The sequence below is a fragment of the Neoarius graeffei genome, chromosome 12, assembly GCF_027579695.1.
Source record: "Neoarius graeffei isolate fNeoGra1 chromosome 12, fNeoGra1.pri, whole genome shotgun sequence".
Classification (NCBI taxonomy): domain Eukaryota; kingdom Metazoa; phylum Chordata; class Actinopteri; order Siluriformes; family Ariidae; genus Neoarius; species Neoarius graeffei.
Window position 1 is genome coordinate 14,597,550 of NC_083580.1, and position 26,950 is coordinate 14,624,499.

Here is a 26,950-nt window from a genome sequence, read left to right on the forward strand (position 1 = left end):
CTTTTGGTGATCAGTTCATCTTCTGCTCAGTAACAGACATTTCCAGCAAGGGTGCCCAAACTTTTGCATGCTACTGTAGCTGTCCCTGCTTTTCCTTCCAGCTCAACTGCGTTCACACTGGAACGTACAGCAGTGGGCTTTTTTATTTTATTTGGATTCATCAGTATTTGATTTCTCGACTTTGCATGGTGAAACAAGTAGGAACTTGGTAAAAAAAAAAAAATTAACACAACTTCTTAGAAATGTTTTTGCTGTCTCTAATTTTTAGCTTTGCGTTTCTTAGAGTAATCAGGATCCACGTTATATTTCACCTGCAACTTGTCTAGATGTAGTATACTGTACAATACAGTACAAGCTTGGCTCTTTATGATCTTTATGAAGCTTCCATAAACTATGATTACTTTAAGCTTTGTCTACATGTTTCCATGAAAAAAAAAAATATATAAAGTGTTTAGGAAACCCACAACCACAGCTAACTGTACTTTTCTCTCCAACAGAAGACAACCAGTGGTACCCCAAAGAGAACATGTTCAGCTTCCAGACCGCTACCACGACCATGCAGGCGTGAGCAACCCACCGACACCACACCCACACACACTTGGACATATTATTAAGTTGCAATGTGCAGTGATCTCAGTGACAGATGGTCTTGCAGGTTCTCCAGCCAAAAACACTAAATTTTTTTGACATTCTCTCTCTCTCTCACACACACAGAGTCCCAGTGACTCATAACGTTGACAAGTAGCAAAGTGCACATAAAAACACCTCCACACAACACACACATTACAGAAACGCACGTCATCAAAGTTGTAAAGTGACTTTTTTTTTTCTCTTTCTCTTCTGTGTTTTGTTTGTGACCTCCTCTGCTGTTCTGCAGGATCTCGTGAGTAAAACCTAACTTCATTTTTTGCCTCTTAAATGCTATCTTCTCTCAGCAAATCCTCTTTGACCTTTATAACCTCCTCATCGTTCCAGCTGGCTGACCGTTTGACGTTACCAAAGCAACTCGTCTGGCAGAGCGTAAAGAAATTAGCCAACTTTTTTAAGCATCAGATCTTCAAATTCAAAGGAAACTCATTATAAGAAACCTTTGCATACAGGACCAGTCAAAAGTTTGGATACACCTACTCGTTTGTGGGGGGGGTTCTTTCTTTTTTTTCTGTAGTTTGACAATTTTCTACATTGTAGAACAATACTGAAGACATTAAAACTATGAAATAGCGTATGGAAATATGTAGTAAACAGGAAAGTGTTAACACTAAATGTCTTTCATAGTTTAGATTCTTCAAAGTATCCAGCATTTACCTTGATGACGCTTTACACACTATTGGCGTTATCTTAACCAGCTCCATGAGGTAGTCACCTGGAATGCTTTTCAATTAACAGGTGTGCCTCGTCAAAAGGTAATTAGTGGATTAATTTCTTGCCTTCTTAATGGGTTTGAGATCAAACAGTAAGTAATAAAAATGCAGTAAACAGCCCTATTCAACAACTGTAGTAATTAATGTTAATAGCGGATCCCAGACGTCCGCTATTTAGCGGAATTCCGCTATTTTTCTAGCCAAAGTGGTGGGTTTTGTTTTTTTTAAATCTCTCTTGTATATCCATTAAAAATATGTTTGTTTAAGTAAAATGACCAGCAGAATACGTTCTGATTTGGTTTGCTTGTTTAGCGATGTTTTTGTCAGCTTCGTTTGTTCTCATTGACATTCGGGAACACTCGGAAGTTAAATTGATGTAAATACCGCGAGACTGTACGCGATAGAACGAGAAAACAATATGGCTACGCCCATTTGCTAGAAAATGTGTTTTAACTCCGTTCGTGCTTTTGTTTCTAATGCGTTGAACTTTAATTCAATATGCAGGGCTGTGAAATTTCCACGGATTCTGTCGCGAAAAATATCATCTTCACAAAACGTCTGTTTTTGCATTAAAAATCATTGGGGGGGTGGGGGGTCTAGTCGGTTTTAATCGCCTTGCACGAGACCGGCGGCTCAATACAGCCGGACTCGCGGAGTTTTATGCCAGCTGAGCGTGGAACACGTCTTGACTGCGACTCAGGAGCAGTGTTGCCAGATTGGGCGGTTTCAAGTGCATTTTGGTGGGTTTTGAACATATTTTGGGCTGGAAAATGTCAGCAGTATCTGGCAACACGGAGTGCATGACAGAGCTAAAAATAGCTATTGCGTGACCTGGCACTGCGTACGTGAATTTTGTACTTACAGGGTGCAAGATCAGACATAGTTAAGATGCCATCAAAAAGGAAAGCTAAGGTGGTGTTTGAGAGAGATGCAAAGAGGGCTAGAAAAGAACACACAGACAGACTGAAGGAAAAGATGAAAAAGAACAAGTTTGCAAAACTGAAAGAGATGGTGTTAAAGAAAAGAAAATTAAAAGACTTTCATTAGATGCTGTTTGACAGACTATGAACATTTTGTAAATAGCCTTACTGAAAGATGAATTGAAAGAAATAGCTGGGAGTGATGCAAAGAGGAATAGAAGGAGCCAGAAGTAAAAGAAAAGATGTAAATAATATATTAGATAAGAAACATTAGTTTTTTTTAAACTTTTGCTCTGTAGACAAGAGACATTGTGACAGATTCTTGGAAAAAGCCAGGACATAATACAAGAATTAAGTGTAATTTGGAAGACAACAGGTATCTCTCACTTAAATATTGAGCATGATTTTTCACAGTCATTTTGAAAGGCCTATCAAAGTTTTCTTTTATTAACATTTCTTTAAATTGTTATTTACACATTTTTTTTTTACTTTTATTTTGATTAAGAGATAAAATACATAGGCACTTATTAGATATTTCAAGGTATTTTACATGGATCTTTCATTTTAAAAGAGAAAACTGTTGATAGGTATTTTATATGGCAAAATGAAGACCAAGACTAGTCAAATATTTACTTGTTGAGATCAATTTTTTACTTGCAGGAAATGCTCAGAATACACCGTATAACACCTAAAATGGCTTGGTGTCTGGGGCCCTGTGGGCCCCAGACCCCCGGCTTATGCTGGGGGCTGTACCCCCCAGACCCCCCCTTTTCCTCGGATTTCTTATTTACAATTTCACAGCCCTGAATATGTTGTGGAAAAAAGATATTGTCCATAAAAGAGATAGCGGAACAGTGTCCGGGTTAGAAGAAGTATATTCTTCAAAGCTACATTTTCATCTAATTTTTATAAATAACAATTTTTTTTGCCACTTATGTCATTGATTACAAAATATGGCATCAAATAGATACACATTATTGTTAAATTCTGTTGCTTTTCTATGTTAAATCTATGTAAAAAATGTGTTCTATAGCATCTTTAAATGTTAAAATCTCAACAGCTTCAGGGGGCTTGCAGCCCCCTTGACCCCTGCTGATAGTTTCTTACATTCCTCTATTTTTTTCAATTACTGCTGGGATCCCTGAATGATGCCAAGAACCGCTCAACTAAGTAAAGAGAAACGATGTCCATCATTACTTTAAAGGAGAACTGAAGCCATTTTTAAACTTGCTTTATTTCTTAATTAACGTGTTATTCATTTACGTTTTCGGTTTTAGTAACCTTATATCGTGACTCGTATTGGCAACTAATCGCAATTAAATATTATACTTATCTGCCTATTTGGTTTTTAGCCATGTTGAAGGTAGTTCGTTTGGTCCACGGTAGGCGTCGCTTATCCGCGCGATCTTCACGAGACTTGTGTGAGATTGAAACGTGAAGTGTCAGCCAGGTATCAGTGCCGCCATTTTGAAAACTGTTTTCCAAACAAAATATTGCACAAAAACGAGTTTAAATGACGATTACTGCCTACTTTTTTCAAATTTTCCTGATTGCTATCAAAACAAACAAAACTTCCGGCTTGATTACATCAGCATTCGAAAGAGGACGCACACGTCTTTTGACAACATTGGCAGATGTTGGTCACTTTCCCTGTGTCCAAAATCACTCCCTGCTCACTATATAGTGGGGACGCCGTTTTGTAGTGCTGTCCGAAACCTTTGTGAGGATTATTTACACCCTATATAGTGCACTCAAGGTATCCCACAATGCATCATGAAAAGTAGTGTACAACGATGGTCACTAACCAAAGCAATGTATCCCATCATGCATTGCGGTCGCGCTGAAAGAAATCAAATTAAAAGTCTCAAATTTGATTGAATAAAAGGCAGCGGCAAAGAAGAAAGTATTCAGCCTTGATTTAAAACTTTGTACTTTGTATTAATTAATGTGGGAAATGTGCTCAGTATAATATGGATTTATCACAAAAACACCTGCATGTATTTATTATTTTGAAAACCCACCAGTCGACTGATCCGGCACGTTTTAATTGTGTGACAGTAATGATGTAAATACCAGCGTGACGGACTAGTGTCCGAAAGGGTCGTGTTTGTTTTTTTGTTTTTTGTTTTTATTTTACCAATGAGCTCACTATATAGTCGTCTTTATAGTAATTCCCTATGTAGGGCGTAGTGAATGAGTGAGTGATTTCGGACACAGGGTTTGATTTCTGCTGTACGTTTTACTTCTGCCCTACGAAGTCTCGCACAGGTCTCAATGAATCTCGTTTACTGCCATTGCTTTGACATATGGACTGCTATATTACATAGCATATTTAAAACACTCATAACTTGCTATAACAGTGACAAAATAGCTGTCAGAAATGCATTCCTATGTTTAATAAAATGAGAGAAATAGAATTTTGATAATAATAAACTTGCCTTCAGTTCCCCTTTAAGACATAGTGTCTTTTTAATTAATAAAAATAAAGAATTAGGCGTGTCTAAACTTCTGAGTAGTAGTGTATACAAATGCATATTAATACAAATAGTTGAGATCATTTTTGTGTTTGTAAACAGCGATGATGAGTGTTTTGTGGGCGGAGCTGAACTGGTGGCAGAAAGTGTCGGGCGTCAATTTACAACATGGATAATCCTTCGGTTTTACCTGCAGAAGACAGGTGGTCTTACACTAATTTGCTGACCCTTAGCAAATGTGGTCAGGTTTCCTGACCTGTACTCATGCCAGTGATCTTATGTAGTCCCCGTGCTTACCTTAGTTTGTGCTCAGTCGTAGCATAAAATATTACATTACATTACATTAAAGGTCCCATGGCATGAAATTTTCACTTTCTGAGGTTTTTTAACGTTAAAATGAGTTCCTCTGACCTTCTTATGTCACCCCAGTGGCTAGAAATTTCATAATGTGTAAACCAAACTATGCCCAACATTTGAGAATGGCGCGTCAAAACGGCGCGTTGATAAGCTCTTCCCTTTACTACGTCAGCAAGGGAGATGATCCCCACGCCCCCCCTCTGGATTCCCACCCACTGTATGGATTGCCCCGCCCAGTTGTAGTGAGGAGACCATAGAGGACACAACAACATGGCATCACTTAAGCGAGCGAAACATGGAAATTGCGCTGTACATGGATGTGACAACACAGAAAAGAGTCTGTTTTTACTGCCGACGGGAGAGCCCCTGAAGACGCAGTGGCTTAATTTTATTTACTTCAATAATACGCCGTCGAGTCTACCTAAGACGGTGTATGTTTGTCGGAAGCATTTTCCTGAGGAATGTTTCCACAACTTGGGACAGTACAGGGCAGGTTTTGCACATCAACTGTCACTGAAGCCTGGGTCCGTACCAAGCATCCCTGCCGCATCAGCCACAAACAGCGATCAAGTAAGTGTATAACTGTTAAGTCGTTTTGCCATGTTTTAAAATCGGTGCCACGTGAGCCTTGCAATGGCTACATTAGCTGTGCAGCTAACCGCTTCCTGCAGTTAGCCAGGTAATCTGCGCTACAAAACCAAAAAGCATGCAGCATGCTCTGTTATAATAGCCAATCAAAACAGTTTTTACAAAGACACCCACATTCTTTTTTTTAAGTCACTTGTTCATTTTATTTGTTTGTTTGTTCAGTAAAAACCCAAACATTTGTTGAATTTATTTTATTTCCTCGCGTCGCACCTTAATGACGTCAGCGCGCGGTATTTTTCCCTTCGCGGTTTGTTCCTTCTCTCTCGCCATAGTAAGACACCCACATCCGCTTGTTCTGACCCACTGGAGGTAGCGTCACAGTGCTGTTAGCCAATTAGAGGTAACACGTTTACATGTCATGAATATTAATGATAAGACCCGCCCCCAGCCTCTACCCTTCCCCGCCTCCTGCTTCTCATTAGCAAAACGACGCACTGGGAAAAGCGCTGAAATGGGGCTTTCTTCCAGGAGGCTATATCTACGTGCTGAGGGTTCATTTCGAGAAAGGCTGCGGATATAACATCCGGAAACCTCCACGAGCCCATTTAAAGCATCAACAAACCACCATGCCATGGGACCTTTAATGGCATTTAGCAGACGCTGTTATCCAGAGCGACATACAACATACCCAGAGCAGCCTGGGGGGCAGTTGGGGGTTGGGTGCCTTGCTCAAGAGCACTTCAGCCATTCCTGCTAGTCTAGGGAATCGAACCGGTGACCTTTTGGTCCCAAAGCTGCTTCCCTAACCATTAGGTCATGGCTTCCACTATGTCATATTACTGTATGCCACGTTCGGTGATTTTTAAATGCTTGCCTAAATACTGAATGATGTTACAGCTAAACTGTCTATGAGCAGTTTGGTTCTGCTTACACGCTAATGTAGTTAACATCGGTCAGTGATGTTTCCCCATTATGAAGTAGCCTACTGAGAATGCCAGCTTTGAGATTGCTGCTGTTACTAATTTATCGTTATTAAGTACATCATTGATTTTGCCTTTGTGTGTGATAAACAGTGGAGAAAACCTTGCCGGATATGAAATGAGCACTGCAGAGAAATAAGCCTTTATTTATCACACACACTCAATCACGGGCGGCACGGTGGTGTAGTGGTTAGCACTGTCGCCTCACAGCAAGAAGGTCCGGGTTCAAGCCCCGTGGCCGGCGAGGGCTTTTCTGTACGGAGTTTGTATGTTCTCCCCGTGTCCGCGTGGGTTTCCTCCGGGTGCTCCGGTTTCCCCCACAGTCCAAAGACATGCAGGTTAGGTTAACTGGTGACTCTAAATTGACCGTAGGTGTGAATGTGAGTGTGAATGGTTGTCTGTGTCTATGCGTCAGCCCTGTGATGACCTGGCGACTTGTCCAGGGTGTACCCCGCCTTTCGCCCGTAGTCATCTGGGATAGGCTTCAGCTTGCCTGCGACCCTGTAGAACAGGATAAAGCGGCTACAGATAATGAGATGAGATGAGACACTCAATCACAGACTTAAGGACAGTGAAATTCCTCCTTTGCATTTAACTCATCTGAAGCAGTGAACACACACAAGTGAGCAATGAGCGTGCACACATATTCCGAGCAGTGGGCAGCTATGCTACAGCGCCTGGGGAGCAGTTGGAGGTTAGGTGCCTTGCTCAAGGGCACTTCAGCTATGATGCAGAGGGAGGGGAAAGTGCTGTTCATTCACTCAACTCCAGGGAATCGACCCATGGCTGCCCCCAAGGATTTCACCTGTTTTCCCTCCACTCGTTTCTGCTATCTTTGTGTCACTACAATGCACACACAACTGCGGTGACCTAACAATGACGTCCACTCCGAGTTTGTCTATGAAGTTGGATGCAAAGTTCAATGCATCTATATCAGCCTTTCTCAACCGGGGTGCCGTGGCACCCTGGGGTGCCGTCTGGCTTCATTAGGGGTGCCGTCAAAAATTTATATATTCTAACATTGAAATAAATAAAATGAATTAAAATTCCAAAAAACGATAGTTACACGAATGCAGATCATGGCCGCCTCATGCATCATCAAAATTTGTCTCACGCCCCCCTTTCCCATGTCACAACGTCACTGCCGGGGTCAGCGTATGGTCAGCGTGACTGCGTATATTTTATACGGGGGGGCCTTGAGAATTTGCATACTTCTGAAGGGTGCCGTGACTGAAAAAAGGTTGAGAAACACTGATCTATATAACTCATCTGTGCTGCATGTTCTACAAGATGACAAAAGCAATAGTGCCGAAGATGGTATTAAGATGAAAGTTTGGAAGCTGATCTGTTTAAGTGTACAGATGAGGAGGTGCTACTGCGTTGCCCTCTTCAGGTAGAGATGAAGTGAGGGTCAATTAGCAGGTGGTCAAACAGCATTGTGGGTAATGTAGGAAACTGTTCACAAAAGTGAAAATAGCTCAAGAAGTTTAAACTAAAAAAAAAAAAAATCAACATAGGATTTCATTAAAGGTAGACTGCCTTTCAGATTTTTCAAGTGTAGGTCATAACTGGCACCCAATTATTTTTGTTTAGTGGACCGAAAGCTACTGAATTCAAATCACAGACTTCCAATTGTATTAGTTTTTTTAAATAGAACAAATAATGAATTTAGGGCCACATGGCCCTAAATTCTCTCCTATTTTTGCCTGCTTCACCATGACCCAATTCAAGATACTACGTCATGCATGACGTGGTGGGCTTTCCCTGTTCGCGCAAGGCATTGTGGGATACAAATGTGAAACAGGAGAGGAAAGTGTAGGATATGAGTGGGCGAATGAAACAACATGAAAGACCGACTACAGTAACAGAAAGCGAGAAGAAAAGACATTGTTATATACGAAGGAAAGGAAACGCAGGACCAAACTAATAAATATCGGCGGTCAGCGAGCACCTCGGTGCGATCAGCTGTTCATTTAGCGACAGAATGATGGAACTGTCAGTGCACGGTCAAAGGTAAACCTGCACATGCGCGCACACACGGACTTCCTCTGTCTGCTTGACTGCGCGAAGAGAGCGATTTCATGCACATCATTTGCTAGGGAATCCCCTCAAATTAAATAACTTCCCAGCCACAGAATGGCCTGATATTTTGTCAGATATTACAAAAATAAATATATATCACAATGACCAAATTTCAGAGGGAGCTAAATTTCACCGACTTTATGAAATTGAAAGGCCGTTTCGCTTTAAAATATAAATTGTGGCACCGTTAAAGAACACAAGACTAATATGCAAGTCATTCAAGGAGATGTTTAGCCACGGGCTACAGATTACTTTCCCAAAGCCAGGCTAGTCCCATCTCTGTTCAGGGACTTGTCCTTCTCACTGGCATTATGTTGTCCAGAGAGGGGGGAAAAAAATGGGAAAATGAGTGGAATAAATAATGCAGAGACATTTCTCTTGGAGATGAGAGATCTTAAAGGACCCATGGCATGGTGGTTTGTTGATGCTTTAAACGGGCTCGTGGAGGTTTCCGGATGTTATATCCGCAGCCTTTCTCGAAATGAACCCTCGGCACGTAGATATAGCCTCCTGGGAGAAAGCCCCATTTCAGCGCTTTTCCCAGTGCGTCGTTTTGCTAATGAGAAGCAGGAGGCGGGGAAGGGTAGAGGCTGGGGGCGGGTCTTATCATTAATATTCATGACATGTAAACGTGTTACCTCTGATTGGCTAACAGCACTGTGACGCTACCTCCAGTGGGTCAGAACAAGCGGATGTGGGTGTCTTACTATGGCGAGAGAGAAGGAACAAACCGCGAAGGGAAAAATACCGCGCGCTGACGTCATTAAGGTGCGACGCGAGGAAATAAAATAAATTCAACAAATGTTTGGGTTTTTACTGAACAAACAAACAAAAATAAAATGAACGAGTGACTTAAAAAAAAAGAATGTGGGTGTCTTTGTAAAAACTGTTTTGATTGGCTATTATAACAGAGCATTCTGCATGTATTTGGTTTTGTAGCGCAGAGTACCTGGCTAACTGCAGGAAGCGGTTAGCTGCACAGCTAATGTAGCCATTGCAAGGCTAACGTGGCACCGATTTTAAAACACGGCAAAACGACTTAACAGTTATACACTTACTTGTTCGCTGTTTGTGGTTGATGCGGCAGGGATGCTTGGTACGGACCCAGGCTTCAGTGACAGTTGATGTGCAAAACCTGCCCTGTACTGTCCCAAGTTGTGGAAACATTCCTCAGGAAAATGCTTCCGACAAACATACACCATCTTAGGTAGACTCGACGGCGTATTATTGAAGTAAATAAAATTAAGCCACTGCGTCTTCAGGGGCTCTCCCATCGGCAGTAAAAACAGACTCTTTTCTGTGTTGTCACATCCATGTACAGCGCAATTTCCATGTTTCGCTCGCTTAGGTGATGCCATGTTGTTGTGTCCTCTATGGTCTCCTCACTACAACTGGGCGGGGCAATCCATACAGTGGGTGGGAATCCAGAGGGGGGGCGTGGGGATCATCTCCCTTGCTGACGTAGTAAAGGGAAGAGCTTATCAACGCGCCGTTTTGACGCGCCATTCTCAAATGTTGGGCATAGTTTGGTTTACACATTATGAAATTTCTAGCCACTGGGGTGACTTAAGAAGGTCAGAGGAACTCATTTTAACGTTAAAAAACCTCAGAAAGTGAAAATTTCATGCCATGGGACCTTTAAAGAAATACGCCAGTGTTTTTCAATCTAATCTAGTGCATCTGTAGCATATATGCAATTTATCAAAGAAAATAATCTCTGGATATATTTATCTGTAATGAGAAAAGAGAAAATGAGAGAACCTGTTTACTCAAAACTTGTAATAAAAACAGTTGTCGGAGCAGTGAATGAACATTTTATGCAAACGTAGAATGCTTTCGTAGATTCTTGTTTATTAAAAATTGTAAACTAGGCTCTAATTCTATAGAATTGGTTTTTTATACTTTGTTAGAGAGAAGAGCATCTGGTTTAAGTGTTGCAGACATAGTCATGTGGGTCTAATCGGTTATGGATACAAAAAAAACCCCAAAAGTTTAATTTTCATTTATTCATATTAGATAAAACAACACTACGTTTCTGTATCATCTTAAGACCTCCTTTATTCATGGAACAGATGCATTTTTGTTATGTACTCGTATCCTTTTAAATCTTTTATTATGAAATTAAACTAGCATCATTTGGCTTCCATTAAAAGTTTTTAGGGCAGAAAAAAAGTTGAATCCTAGTCTCAGTGGCAGAAAATTCTAGAAAAATCCCTTCTTCCACAAGAATGCTACAGAGCTGCTGAGGTGACATGGTGGTTATTTTTAATAAGGTGTGGCTAACGATTATTATTCTATCCACGTTCACTGGATATGAGCAGTCGCGTGCTCCGATTGGCTACTCTACTACTAGGCTATCAGCTCATATACCTTGAGAAGAGAACAACATGCTCTGCCATTTTGTTTCTGAACCAACCCGAAGATGAAATAAAAACTCTACTCGAAAACAAAACCCCAAAAATACAAAAAAAAAAAGCAACAAAATATGGAATAAAAGTATTTGATGGTAAGAACATATATACAGCGCCCTCCACAATTATTGGCACCCTTCATTAAGATATGTTCTTAGGCTTCTAATAAATTCTTTTTTTTTTTAAATAATACAGGACAACAATGCAAAAAAAGAGAAAAATCCAACCTTTAATTCAAGTGCATTTATTCAGTGGGGGAAAAATCCCACATTAAGAAATAATTATTTTACATGAAATCATGTGTGCTACAATTATTGGCACCCCTGATGTTAATACTTTGTACAACTCCCTTTTGCCAACAAGACAGCACTTAATATTCTCCTGTAACATTTCACAAGATGGGAGAATACAGAGAGAGGGATCTTCGGCCATTCCTCTTTGCACAATCTCTCTAAATCATCCAGAGTCCTGGGTCCTGTCCTATGCACTCTCCTCTTCAGCTCACCCAACAGGTTTTCAATTGGGTTGAGGTCTGGGGACTGAGATGGCCATGGGAGGAGCTTGATTTTGTGTCTGGTGAACCATTTTTGTGTAGATTTGGCCACATGTTTAGGGTCATTATCTTGCTGAAAGACCCAGTGACGACCCATCTTCAGCGTTCGGGCAGAGGCCACCAGATTTTGATTTAAAATGTCCTGGTATTTCAAAGAGTTCATGATGCCATGCACCCTAACAAGGTTCCCGGGGCCTTTGGAAGAGAAACAGGCCCACAGCATCACCGATCCTCCCCCATACTTCACAGTGGGCATGAGGTGCTTTTCCGCATACTCATCTTTTGTGATGTATTCGAGTGTTTGTTGCCAAAAAGCTGTATCAGTCTCATCTGGCCAAAGCACACGGTCCCAGTTGAAGTCTTAGTACCGCTTAGTGAACTCCAGACGTTTACGTTTATGCTTGTAAGTGAGAAAAGGCTTTTTTCGTGCATGCCTCCCAAACAGCTTGTTGGCATGTAGATAGCGCCTGATGGTTGTTATGGAGACTTTGTGACCCCAAGATGCTACTCTTTGATGCAATTCTCTAACAGTGAGCTTTGGAGAACTTTTTACTTCTCTTACCATCCTCCTCACTGTGCGTGGTGGCAAGATAAACTTGCATCCTCGTCCAGGCTTGTTTGCCACTGTTCCAGTTGTTTCTTGATGACTCCTCTGACTGTAGATATGGGCAGGTGTAGGCGAGTGGCTATTTTCTTGTAGCCATTGCCTGACTTATGAAGGTCGACACACATCTGCCTTACTTAAACGGTGTGTTCTCTTGTCTTTCCCGTGTTGAAGAGTGGATAAGAGAAATAGGCCTCTGTGTCACATCATATTTATACCCCAGGGAAACAGGATGTGATGAATTACTAATTAAAGGTTCCTAGATACTCTGATTAACTTTATAAACTACAGTAGAAATGACAGAAATGCTTCAATTACATTTATTTTCTAGGAATTGTTATGGGTGCCAATAATTGTGGAACAGGTGATTTTATGAAAAATTATTATTTCTTAGTCAGGGATTTTTTTTTTTTTTAAATTCACTTGAGTTAAGGGTTACATTTTTCTGCAATTTTCAGTGTGAGATTATGCTTCTGCAATAAAAATTGAATTTATTTTAAGGCTTTTAACACATCTTAACCAGGGGTGCCAATAATTGTGGAGGGTGGTGTGTGTGTGCGTGTGTGTGTGCGTGCGTGTGTGTGTGTGTGTGTTATTATAGCATTTTTCACAAATTGCTACTGTCATTTCGCCGGTTTATTCACATTCTAAGCGGAAATTATTTTGTCAGACATTTTGTATAAAGTTTTTATTTATCGAATTTGCTAAAAATAAAAATGCTCTGTTTCTCAAAATCCAGTGACTGTAGATATAATGAAACAATTATTCCACTCAATCTTGTCACTCATGGCTTATAGCTCATGTACGACTCGATTTCATGGAATAACTGTTAAATATTTCAAGGCCATGAATTTAGTTTCTCGAGCTGTTTTGCAGCCACTAAGTATTTTAAAGAGAAAAAGTAAGTGAATCAGATCATTAAGGCCACAGGAACCTCAGCATAGAGCTGGATGATGATAAAACACATTTCTACAATCTTGGAATGAAGCATAAACACACATTGGCGCCACTGGCATTGCAAATGAATACATTATCCCATGATGCGTTAGCAAATTCTCAAAGCTAATAGACGCTTTCATGCATTCCTACCAAGTAATTTTCTGAAGGGCACATGTTAAAATGTCATTCTCATAACATATTAAGTTCAAGTTACAAAATTCATGGCCATGACTCTTCGGGATCTTGTGGCCAAAACATAATAATTCATGGCCATGAGATGGCCTTGAAATATTAACTTGACAGCCGACATATATTATCTTGTGGCCTCAATTAATTACCCAGTGACCACGTCATATTAAAAAAATAACCTCCATGTCACCTTTGAGGTACTGCAGGATAAAGTATCATTGCAGTACTTTATTCCCCTAGTCCTCATTTACCCATTTATTTATCTATTTATTTTCCTCTCTGGTCCTTTTTTTTTTTTTTTTTATGGCCAACATGACGTAAAAACGATCCCTGTGGTGTCCACGGGCTAAAACACTACAAATGAATGTTGATCGACTGCAAAGTAATTTCAGTGCAGTTCTTTTCTGGATCACTCAGATGGCCAACCTGGTCTCTACCCCAGTCATTTTAGTGACTGCAGGAGTTCTGGTGTGATTTGGATATTTCATTAATACTTATTACATAAAGACAATTGGAAATAATTAACATCAAATCATAATTAAAAGTTCATTCATTATAATGGAATGGAATGTCTCAGTGAGTCCTCCAGAGCTGTTTTCAGATGCTTTCTGTTAAATAATTAATATTTTTACATTTTTTATAATCTTTACTTTCTCTGCATGTTTTAAATTTACTTTAATTTTATTCTATTTTATTCCGCTGGTTTCTTTTTCTTTTTCTCCTTTTTTCTTTTTGGCATTTTATTATTTTATTTCTACTATTGTTTAATTCTTATTATTTTCTTTTAATTCTTTTAATTAATTGTTTTAGATTAAAAATAAAATTATTTTACTGTTTTTTTGTTTTTGCTTCTGTAAAGCACATTGAACTGCCATTGTGTATGAAATGTGCTATATAAATAAACTTGCCTTGCCTTGCCAGAGGCCATGTCCTGAACTGGCCTTCAGAGTTCAGAGTAGGGTTGTAGTACTCGAGATCGGTCTTGGTCTAGACACCGGTCTCGATCACTTTTTGCAGGTCTGTCTTGTCTTGGAATCGACTACATTTTTACTCAGTCTTGTCTCGGACTCGGTCTTGGACATAGGATTTTATTTCAAGATCAGTCAAGACCTCACCTGTGGGGATTTCATTAAATTGCCTGTGCATTGTCTGATTGATCTGATTTACATCATTACTGTGATTGGATGTGAAACTTCCTGCTTCAAATGCAACCAATAATGTGACTTATTGCTAATTTTCAAATTTTTCTTTTTTGTTAACGGCTGTCACCCCTCCCCCACCCCCTTCACACGCACTAGTTTGGTCTCGCCCTGTCTTGGTGTTGGTTTTGACTTGGTCTCGACCCCTCAAAGTCTTTGTCTTGTCTCGGTCTCATGCTGCCTTGGTCTTGGTTTTGACTTGGTCTCAACCCCATAAAGTCTTGGTCTCGCCCTGTCTTGGGCTTGACTTGGTCTCACCCTGCCTTGGGCTTGACTTGGTCTCAACCCCATAAAGTCTTGGTCTCACCCTGTCTTGGTCTTGTCTCGGTCTCATGCTGCCTTGGTCTCGGTTTTGACTTGGTCTCAACCCCTCAAAGTCTTGGTCTTGTCTTGGTCTCATGCTGCCTTGGTCTTGCTCTTGGTTTTGACTTGGTCTCGGTCCGCAAAGTCTTGGTCTTGTCTCGGGCTCAATACACTCTACTCTTGGTGACTGGTCATGGTTTAAGTGGTATTGACGACAACAACAATAGCTCAGAGTAAACATCTGACTATTGTACACAGTCCAATCACTGTACTAATGTTTTTTAAATTATTTTTATACCCACACAGACATCAGTGAAGTTGATTAGATAGGCAATGATTGTGGTTAATAGAAAAACAGTTCTTCAAGAGTGTGATCAAGCGTAGCCAGCAATATTGATCATGTTGGGTGTCTTTTACAGAGTTGTGCACTGTATGAAATAAATATTATCAGAGGCAGTTCCTGAAGATGAAAGAAATGTAATTGAAACGGGCCTGAATGAATTCCCAATTGTTTTAGAGATGGCCAGTGGCGATTTTGCAATCATTCTTTCAGGCAATTGAGGAGAAGAGAAATGGAAGTGAGAAGAGAACGGGAGGGGCTGAGAGACTAGGGCGAGGGAGGACGAGTGAAAAATTTGTGTGTAATCAGAGTGAATGTGGACGGTATGTATGTGGGTTTGGGGAGGGGGTTGTGAATATCGTATGTATCCCAGAATTCCCAGGTGTTTTAGGAGAAGGACAAGGTGATATGGAAAAGCTTCTGAATTGAATTGAAGAGCGGAATTGAGTAACAAGTGGAGACTCACACACTGAATCAAAAAAAAAAAAAGACGCAGGAGGTGCAAGGAACACCCATGAAACATTGAAGAGGATGAAAAAATTGACTGTCATCCTTCATTGCTTGCCTTCTTTCTTTTTGTTCTCTACTTCTGTCTGTCTTTTATCCCCTTATTAAGTTAGGTGATAATATTCAATCACGTCTTTGATGCGCATGGGTGAGAGGGGCAAAGGGGGCGAGAGAGAGAGAGAGAGAGAGACGGTGAGATTACCGTATTCTCATTCTCTCCACTCACTGAACGTCTTTCTTTCATTCCATCGCTCTATCGTTGCCCTGCCTATTATTCCCAAGTCACTACATTGTAATTGTGTCTGTGATAGCACCGAACTACGGCAATATTTCCTCGCCCTCTCCGGCATTTGTGTGCCTGTTTGCGTACAGTTATGATAGTAATGAGAGTAGCGTGATACCCATGTAGGCAGCAGGGCAAATGAAACTGGCTGGAATGATAAGGTAATCGTGAGTAGGAGTGAGGGAAGCATGAGACGGCGCTCAATGTCACCCATTTACATGTAAATGTGCCCAGAGTGAAGGAAAATGCATCGAGTAGGTCAGTATGTGTTAGTCTGTTGACCTAGTGACAGAACGTTAAATGACTACGTGAAAAGCTCATAAAAAACAACAACAAAAACATTTAAAGCCTCTGTTAAAGGAATACTCTAGCATTTCCAGTTCTATCACGTAGAAACTGGCACTACATTACCCTGTCCACACTAGGGATTTTGTACCGATACGAAACTACTTTCGTACCGCAACACCTGTCCACACTAGCAACTATACCGGTACTGTAGCGGTATAACTGTATCGGTACGAAACCCACAAATGTATGGGTTTCGTACCGGTACAGTATCGGTACTGTAGCGCTTCGCTGTAGTGTGCACAGATGAAGCGGTTCTGTATCAATACAAATATAATGCGCATGCACAAAGTCGCACACCTCAATCGATGTCTTCGCTGAATAAAATAGTGAAGAACGGAGATTCGTTTGTTTTTCTCAACTGCCTCACACGTTTTATACGAGTCGACTGAATAAATGACCACCAGAAATACAGACTGTGCATTGACAACAAAAAGCACACACGTTGTTTCATCTGTACGGAAGCCGAGAGAGGCCCTTCATATAATCCTTTTTTTTAATTCACCTTGTTATCCGGAGATAACGATATAATTAATTCAGGATCTCGAGAAAACAACACAACTAATTCGAGATCTCGAGAAAACAAAACAATTATTTCATGATCTCGAGTAAACAGCTGAGAAATGGTTCATTCAGGTGCGCCAAGAGACTTGTGATATGCTGACTTTGGGGCTATTTCTCATTCTGTATAGACGCAACTTTGGTCATTAGAATGTCTGGAATAATCGATCACCTAATAAGGCAATATTTTGATCAGGGGCTGACAAAGGGAGAGATTGCATTAAGTCTTTTAATAAGGGATAATTTCAAAATTAGTCCGCGGCACCTCCAGAGAAGACTGGCCCGGCTTCGTCTCTACCGACGGAGATACAGTGATCCAGCTGAGATCATGAAATAATTGTTTTGTTTTCTTGAGATCACGGAATAACGGATGCCATATATTCTCGGAAGGAAGTTACTCGGTAACCACGGAAACATTTCGCGCACGCGCATTTCAACTACCGTGAAAGAAAACCGCAAACATTTCTCGCTAGTGTGGACAGATGCACTAAACTGTACCGGTATACTTTGTATCGATACAGTTATACCACTTTCGTACCGGTATAAGTGTGAACACAGCACATGTTGACTGTGTTTACACAGAGTGTAGCAAGTGTAGTAGAGGTCAAGGGAGTTGGGTTTGCACTTGACGTTAACTCTAATTATTAGGGATGCATCAAAATCTTTTTTTTTTTTTTTTGGAAAGAGTATGAGAGTACTCATGGATGGCACGGTAGTGCAGTGGTTAGCACTGTTGCCTCACAGCAAGAAGGTTCTGGGTTCGAGCCCAGTAGCCAGCAGGGGCCTTTCTGTGTGGAGCTTGCTTGTTCTCCCCGTGTCTGTCTCCGTGGGTTTCCTCCGGGTGCTCCAGTTTACCCCACATGCACTTAGGTTAACTGGGTACTCTAAATTGATCAAGCTTGGAAAAGGATGGGCTCCACCAAGTTTAAATGCCCTAGACACACCAATGATGGACTGTTAAAATGTCATCAGTGGTTCCCCTACAGCCTTGCTGGCTATGGGACGAAGAAGAATACGTACCACTATTGGCATCTCCAGTCATTTTAGCCATAAAGTTGTTTCTTAGTAATTTAATTTACCAAATCATGTCAGGAAAATGTTGACCGTTGTGATTGTATTGTATTGTTTTGTTTTATTGAGCATGATAAATTGTTAACCTCTGACATTAGCTAGTCTAGCAAGTGTTGTATTACAGTTTTAACCAACCGAATAGCTCTGTGTTTGTCCTTTCATGTCAAAATGTATTATGGCTCTATTGGTAACATAATCACATACATATCTGTGAAGATACTCAGTCGTCCAGGTACATAGTAATCTGTGGTTGGTAGAAGAGAGCAACTGGACTTGCTTGAAAAGTCTTGAAGACGTTTCGCCTCTCGTCCGAAAGGCATCCTCAGTTCTGTCTGTCTAATAGGGAGTATCAAGTATTTATCCTCTCATGGATCATAATAGAATCCGAATCAGAATGCTGATGGCTGCATTGAAGGTGGCTGATAGATGTCATAGACACCCACCTCTGTTCAGTGATGGTCGTTCCAGGTTGACAAAAATGAACGATCCTCTCTGGCTAAGATGTCTGCCAGTTTTCTGGAAGTCCTCTCATACTCCCACACTAGTCGAAGGGAACTCATCCCAAAGTGCGTAGAAACATATCTGTGAAGATACTCAGTCGTCCAGGTACATAGTAATCTGTGGTTGGTAGAAGAGAGCAACTGGACTTGCTTGAAAAGATTCGGATTCTGTTATGATCCATGAGAGGATAAATACTTGATACTCCCTATTAGACAGACAGAACTGAGGATGCCTTTCGGACGAGAGGCGAAACGTCTTCAAGACTTTTCAAGCAAGTCCAGTTGCTCTCTTCGACCAACCACAAATCACATACAAGTAGTTCCATCTCTGAGATTCAAGAAAACAGGCTTTCAGTTCTAGTAATCATGTGTACAGTATGAACATGTGCTACAGAGTTGAGTTTTGTTTGTCTATATGGTGAAAATGAGCCACTGAAATGGCTTACTAGAGGCAGGATATGCAGAATGTACAGTACGAGCAGCATGTGCTCTTTAGTATGTTCAGACAGCTGACTATCCTCTCCAGAGTCTCATCTCTGTTCATCTGTTCACTATTTGGATCCAGTAATCTGATTCTTTCCCTTTGCCCTTCTTCTCTTTCCCTCAAACGAACGTGTGTGCAGAAATTTCCGGAAACACCTTCGAATGGTGGGCAGCAGAAGAATGAAAGCTCAGAGTGAGTCACTGTGTGTGTGCATGTGTATGAGTGTCTTATTGAATGCACTGATGACTTCGTTTATGCATTGGTCATTTGCGTCTGTGATTTTTGTGTTTTGGTATGTACATGCATGGTATTGTTTGCCCAAGTGTGCATATGGATTGCAATGAGAATGTGTTTGTGTGCATGAGTAGATGTGTGTGTGTGTGGGGTGGGGTGGGGGATTCCAGGTGGTCCTGTTCTCCTTGGTGATCTAAGATAACGGACTAGAACTAGCTGTTGGTCTTACACTGTGTGTTGGGAGTTTGTTTGAGCGGGATAGGAAGAAACAGCAAGAAACTCACAGTCCACAAGGATGGACTGAAGGTGAGAAATGTGTGTACTGTATGTGGAGCCGTCAAGCATGAGGTTAATGGTCCAGACATCTCTACATCATGTGTGGCACATATTAAGCAGGCACAGTGTGAGAGGAGTGTATGATTGAGAGAGAGAGAGAGAGAGAGAGAGAGTGTGTGATCATCTCTCCAACTCCACTAGCCTTTGCAGAGCGCAGGGCGAAGAGCTTCAACCGCTCCTGGAGCGACCCGACCCCAGTCAAGCAAGACTCGCTACCCGATTCAAAAGAGAGTGAGTCAACCCATTAACCCAACACTGCACGCTGTCCTGATTACACACACGTACAGACAGGCACAACAGGATGCGTACACTCTTACCCAGTCATCTTGTGTTTGGCTGAATGTAGGCAATGCACACACATACACGCATCTGTCCTACAACATGCACAATATAGTCTGGTATGCCTTTAAAAAAAAAAAAATTAGTGCTAGCTAATTGCCACCACCTAGCTAGTTCTTCACAGTCAAATAATAACAATACCACCACCAAGAGTCCGACAGAGCTTAACGCCGGGATCAGACTACACAATATTTTTGTCTTTCACGATGGTCACCATGCCAGATTAGGCAATCATAGTGCCATAAATTCTTGCGGTGTCTTGGTCAGGAGACTGGAAACACAAGTTTGACCCCAACCAATCATCATTCATGTCCTTGCGAGTCCTTAGCAAGGAAGGTCAAGCAGTGTCAATTACGGCTATAGGAGGAGTTGTCGGAGTCATGTTGTAGTTGTCGTCAAACTAGGCGAGAAAATTCTGACATGCTAGAATTTTCATCAGGATGTCATGGGGTGTCTCAGATGCCACATCACCGTTCTGTCACACTACAAGCCCCATTCCTGACATTCACGTTTGGGCGCAATGTTGGAAATTTGCCGGTCATGACAAAATCGTGTCAAAATCAGATCAGGCTGAATTCATGTAGTCTGATCCCAGCATAATTTGACCTGGGGTGGAAAGTAAGGCATTCCTTTCTACTCACTCTCTCCCTATTCTGCGTAAATGAACTAAAATTCAGTCATTTGCTAGCTCTGAAAGAGAAATGCCTTGTTTTCTACCTAAAGAGCAGAGCCAGTTATGCCCTCTTTGACTCCTGTTGCATCACTGTGATTCAAACTGATGAGTAGATGTGTGCATGGGTACTAGGAATCTGTGCAACATACGCACACAAAATGCAAGCACAGGTTTTTTTTTTTTTTTTTACAACCCCAATTCCAAAAAAGTTGGGACACTGTGTAAAACATCAATAAAAACAGAATGTGAACATTTGCAAATCATGGAAACCCTATATTTAATTGAAAATGGTACAAAGACAACATATAAAATGTTGAAACTCAGAAATTTTATTTATTTATTTTTTTTAAAGTTTATGCTCGGCGGTACGGTGGTGTAGTCGTTAGCGCTGTCGCCTCACAGCAAGAAGGTCTGGGTTCAAGCCCCGTGACCGGCAAGGGCCTTTCTGTGTGGAGTTTGCATGTTCTCCCCATGTCCGCGTGGGTTTCCTCCGGGTGCTCCGGTTTCCCCTACAGTCCAAAGACATGCAGGTTAGGTTAACTGGTGACTCTAAATTGACCGTAGGTGTGAATGAGGGTGTGAATGGTTGTCTGTGTCTATGTGTCAGCCCTGTGATGACCTGGCGACTTGTCCAGGGTGTACCCCGCCTTTCGCCCATAGTCAGCTGGGATAGGCTCCAGCTTGCCTGCGACCCTGTTGAACAGGATAAAGCGGCTACAGATAATGAGATGAGATGAGAAGTTTATGCTCATTTTGAATTTGATATCAGCAACACGTTTCAGAAAAGTTGGGACAGGGGCAACAAAAGACTGAAAAAGTTGTGTAATGCTAAAAAAAAAAAAAAACTTAATTTGGTTAATTGGCAACAGGTCAATAACATGATTGGGTATAAAAAGAGCATCCCAGAGAAGCGGAGTCTCTCAGAAGTAAAGACGGGGAGGGGTTCACCGCTCTGTAAAAGACTGTGTGGGCAAACAGTGCAACAATTTAAAAATAGCGTTCCTCAATGTAAAATTGCAAAGAATTTGGGGATCACATCATCTATGGGACTTATCATTAAAAGATTCAGAGAATGGGTGGTGTAGTGGTTAGCGCTGTCGCCTCACAGCAAGAAGGTCCGGGTTCGAGCCCCATGGCCGGCGAGGGCCTTTCTGTGCAGAGTTTGCATGTTGTCCGCGTGGGTTTCCTCTGGGTGCTCCAGTTTCCCCTACAGTCCAAAGACATGCAGGTTAGGTTAACTGGTGACTCTAAATTGACCGTAGGTGTGAATGAGGGTGTGAATGGTTGTCTGTGTCTATGTGTCAGCCCTGTGATGACCTGGCGACTTGTCCAGGGTGTACCCCGCCTTTCGCCCTGTGAGGGAATTTTAATGGATGAACATTATTATTCTCTGTGTTTCTGTATGTTGAAGTAAAGTGGCTTAGTTACTGAGGAGATGTTTTTCCACATGCTGTAATCGCTTTTCTGTGGCCTTGGTGGTAATGAGCAGGGTGCTTGAGTTCATCCTAACTACGCATCTTCTCATGATGTAACCACCTTTCCTGACCTCGGTGGTGATAAGCAGGGAGCTTGAGCTCTCCCTTACTCGCATCCGCCTGCACATACCAGAGCACGGCAGGTGCACGCTTTAACAAAGCTTCATAGAAAGTCTTGAGCCAATCACATGAAGACACAAGCAGTGAGCGAATGCTTTCAGAGTATAATAAATAACATTCCTAAAACACAGCTCAGATTGCGCGTACTCTCGGCATCAGAAGTGGTGTCGTCTTTTCTTCTCTTTCCTTTCCTATTTTATATATCTGTTATATGATCTTCTATAATAAATGACTGAAAAGACGACTGCTAAGCGTTTTGAAGTGTTTATTAGAAATTTCCATTACAGCCCGTAGTCAGTTGGGATGGGCTCCGGCTTGCCTGCGACCCTGTAGAACAGGATAAAGCGGCTAGAGATAATGAGATGAGATAAGATTCAGAGACTCTGGAGAAATCTCTGTGTGCAAGAGACAAGGCTGAAAACTGACATTGGATGCCTGTGATCTTCAGGCCCTCAGGCGACACTGCATTAAAGACAGATGCGTGTCTGTAGTGGAAATCACTGTATGGGCTTAAGAACACCTCCTTACTGCATCTACAAATGCAAGTTAAAATCAGATATAAACAATATCCAGAAACACCGCCACTTTCTCTGGGCCCGAGCTCTTTTACGATGGTCTGAGGCAAAGTGGAAAACTGTCCCTAGGTCTGACGAATCAAAAGGAGAAATTGATTTCAGAAATCAATGAACCCCACATCCTCCAGGCTAAAGAGGAGAGGGACCATCCGACTTGTCATCAGTGCACAGTTCAAAAGCCAGCATCTGTGATGGTATGAGGGTGCATTAGTGCACATGACATGGGTAGCTTGTACATCTGGGAACGCATCATTAATGCTGAATGGTAGACACATTTCAGAGCAATATGCTTCCATTCAGACAATCTTTTTCAGGGAAGGCCTTCCTTCTTTCAGCAAAACAATGCCAAACCGCTTTCTGCATATATTAAAACTGCATGGCTCCATAGTAAGAGTCCTGGTGCTAAACTGGCCTGCCTGCAGTCCAGACCTGTCTCCCATTTAAAACATATGGCGCATTATGAAGCGCAAAATACGACAAAGGAGACCTCGAACTGTTGAGCGACTGAAATTGTATATCAGGCAAGAATGGGACAACATTTCTCTTTCAAAACCACAGCAATTGGTCTCCTCAGTTCCCAAACATTTACAGAGTGTTGTTAGAAGTAGAGGTGATGCAACACAATGTCTCAACTTGTTTTGAAACGTGTTGCTGACATCAAATTTAAAATGAGCATATATTTTTTCAAAAAAACATAAACTTGCTAATTTTCAACATTTGATATGTTGTCTTTGTATTATTTTCAATGAAATATAGGGTTTCCATGATTTTGCAAATTATCGATTGTTTTTATTTACAGTTTACACAGCGTCCCAACTTTTTTTGGAATTGGGGTTGTACTATATTCCAGACAGGAGCAGGTGATCCAAAGGAAAGATTTTGGGATGAAGTGGTTGCTACCAAATAATTAACAGATCCCCATTAAAAGAACTTTGGATACTAGTATTTTCTGTTGACTTGTACCTGCATGGTTTGCAAATTCATGGGATGTGCTTGTTTTAGGCCCTGTCCACACGGCAACGGATTCAGGTGACTCCGATACAATTGCTTATCGTTTAGGCCTGGTGTCCACACGGCACCGGCGTTTTGGGTGCCCAAAACGCAATCTTTTTGAGAACGGGTTCCAGAGTGGAAAGATCTGGCATCGTTGCCATTGCGAAGTCGTCTGGATGAGTAGAACGGATTTGTTTACGATGACGTCACAACCACATGACTGTGAGTGCTTCACGCCGGGTAGAAGTGTAACGAACTCGATGCGAGTTGTCAACAAATCCTATAACTTGGTTCATGAAACGCGCTTACAAAATATTTTTACTGTGAATATTTATTGTGTAATGGTGCAAAGTGAGAGAGAGAGAGAGAGAGAGAGAGAAAATAGCCCTTAGGGCAGAGTCAATCCTGCCAGCAAAAATAGCGAAAAAAAAGGAGCGATCTCACCTCTTCAGATGTTGGTTTAAGTCCTACAATACATTCCTCAAAAAGGACGTAGAACAACAAATTAATCCATCAACGTGTAGCATTCAATTTATTCCGGACCATTAAAGACGCCGCCTTCCGCGTAGAATCATACGTCATCCTCGCCGCCATATTGGATAGGCCAAAGCGGAGAATAAAGATGCCTCATTCATGTGCTGCGTTTAACTGTACCAACAGGTTTACCGTCCAAACGAGATCACATGGGATTACCTTTCACAGGTGAGACTGGAAAAATACTTTTCATTGTATTTGGTCATTATAGCGTAATTTTACGAACAGATTTTCCTGACTTTGTGGCTAATATGAAGTCTCGCGCATAATAGTTTATGCGCATGCATCCTTACTTCTTCTGTTCTGGTGTCTCCGAAGAGACCGTCTTACAGCGCCCCTAGAGGTGTGGCATGTGTATTGCGTCGTTTTCAGCAAGCGTTGCGTTGCCATATGGACCTGATATTTTACTGATCGTTGCCCATTTGGACGCGATATTTTTTTAAATAACATCTCGTTGCCGTTGTCGTGTGGATGTAGCCTTAGACTGAAGGCCGTGTTCAAATGTGGTGATTTAAGTGCAAAAAAAGTCAATATTTATGCAGCGAACATTATGTGGATTCACAAATGGGTTACACACATGCTTAAAAGCCTCTATTTTCTGGCCAGCCAATTCACTTTATGCAAATCACTTGCGTGTTGTTCATGCCTGCAAAGGTTGCCAGATTTTTCTTGAGTAGAAACATAAAAGACAGGCTTTTGAATAGTGTCTATACCACCACCTTAATACACAAGAACTTACTTTTAAGCCCAAAACAATTGCAGGATAGAAAATGCAGACTTAAGAAGCAGATGGAGGTTTTTATTCTGTCAAATGTAATATGACGTGCAATGGCTTTCACCAAATAATGGAGTTCATTATACGGTAGCTTATAAAATAGCACTTGATCCAGTACATCCTATTGTTGTGCGTTTTATTTCTTTAAACTGTGCGCCGACAGGTAATTGTGCGCACAACTTAATGTACCCATGAGATATTAAAGAGAAATTGTAATGTGTACTTTTTAGAAATCATTTAGGGGAGTACAAATTGAAACATTTTAGAGTGGGTGAGTAAGGTCCCATGCACAAACCCATGCACAGCTCTACTCATGAGCTACCAATAATATTGTGAAAGCTTAGACAATTGATTAATTTGAGAGCTTAAGCTTCGTTTGTAAAGGCATTACCCTTGTAGCCACCATAACAAGCCACTTATCTCTCACACACACACACACACACACACACACACACACACACGTGCGCGCACACAGAGTACTGTGCTTCTTCTGCTGCTGACTCTGACCTTGTCTGTTTGTCTTCTTCTGAGTGGGGTTCTGTCTTCAACTCTGTGTCCCTCTCTCTCTCTCTCTCTCTCTCTCTCTGTGAGTATCTGTCTCAGCTGGAGTGTCTCGGGTTTCGGAGTTTGTGTGTGTGTGTGGTCTGCAGATTTCTGTGTCAGCATGGGACATCCTATACGTGTTGTGTTATTGTATTGTCTCTTTGTACTGCCTATAATATGTGGGGGAATTTGTGTCTATGGGAAAAGAGAGCTGTTTGATTTGCCAGTTTGGTCTTATTATGTGCGTGTTAGTTTCTCTTTCTTCTTTCCTTCTTATGCTGCCAGGCATTTTTGTGCTTTCAAAAGAACTTTCCGGATTGTTGTTTTTTTTGTGCATCTCTGTCATGCAGTCCGTACAGTACTTACTCTGCAGCCACCGTCTCTCTGTGTGGGACTGACCTGAGTCTGCTGCATTGTGCCATGTCGTGTTGTGCTGTAGGTGGAGATCTGCAGGTGCCGTCTGCTGCACAAGATGACGGAGGCTGTAATGACACGGGCTGGGAGGAGGAGAAAGAGATGGAGAGACTGGCCTGCGAAAGCGATGACTTCGTCCCTCCTAAAGTCATGGTGAGCTTTGCCAACTTTCCTCAGAATCTATCAAGAAGCTTATCTGAGGCCGTATGTTTCTATCGCATTAGTACTGAGTGATTGATGACTCGTTGAATTCGAAATAACGTAAGTGAGATCGTATTTTTTTTTTTTGTCGTTTGGTTTGTGCACATCTTGTCTCAAGTACCACGGTGCAACATACAAGACAATGCGTACAACATGCTTGCGCAGTACCAGGAGTTTGGCTCTACTGTGATTACAATACAAACGACCCTCCGTACACAGAAAAATGTACATTCCCCCCCCACACACACACTTTTTATTCATCACAAAAAGAGAGCTGGCAATAGCATACCATTCTTTGTGTATATACAGCATTTTGGCATGCGTTTTAGCTTGCATAAGGCTCCTGAAGAGGCCACTACATCTTACACGCTGCCATCACCAATAAAAAATGATTTAAAATGCAGTTTAGTCTGAGGACATGTTTACAGCTTGTCTAGGACAGTCGAAACAAAGTGAAAATGTGTTGCCCAGCCTCTTTGTCTTCAACAGCTTGACCGATTTGAGGCAACAAAGCAATAAAATACTAAGTAATGATTTTAAAATTGATCTGCTTTTTTTTTTTCATCGGGTCGATCATGCACCTCCCTAAACATAAATAAAGGCAAAAAGAGTAGAAAAGAAAATGGGTTCTCACCCTTTTTCAGATTAGTCACTAATTAGATTATCTTTACATATGTACACTTTGTG

The 26,950-nt window shown here is 41.4% G+C and overlaps 1 protein-coding gene across 1 annotated transcript in view; it reads left to right on the forward strand.

Annotated features, from left to right (window-relative positions):
* Positions 1-26,950, forward strand: part of nsmfa (NMDA receptor synaptonuclear signaling and neuronal migration factor a) — an 86,812-nt gene that overhangs the window by 40,040 nt on the left and 19,822 nt on the right. The window contains exons 4-8 of the mRNA XM_060934993.1: positions 498-564; positions 878-883; positions 19,191-19,243; positions 19,763-19,852; positions 26,088-26,215. Coding sequence (XP_060790976.1) covers positions 498-564; positions 878-883; positions 19,191-19,243; positions 19,763-19,852; positions 26,088-26,215 — 344 coding nt within the window. The remainder of the gene's footprint in view (positions 1-497; positions 565-877; positions 884-19,190; positions 19,244-19,762; positions 19,853-26,087; positions 26,216-26,950) is intronic.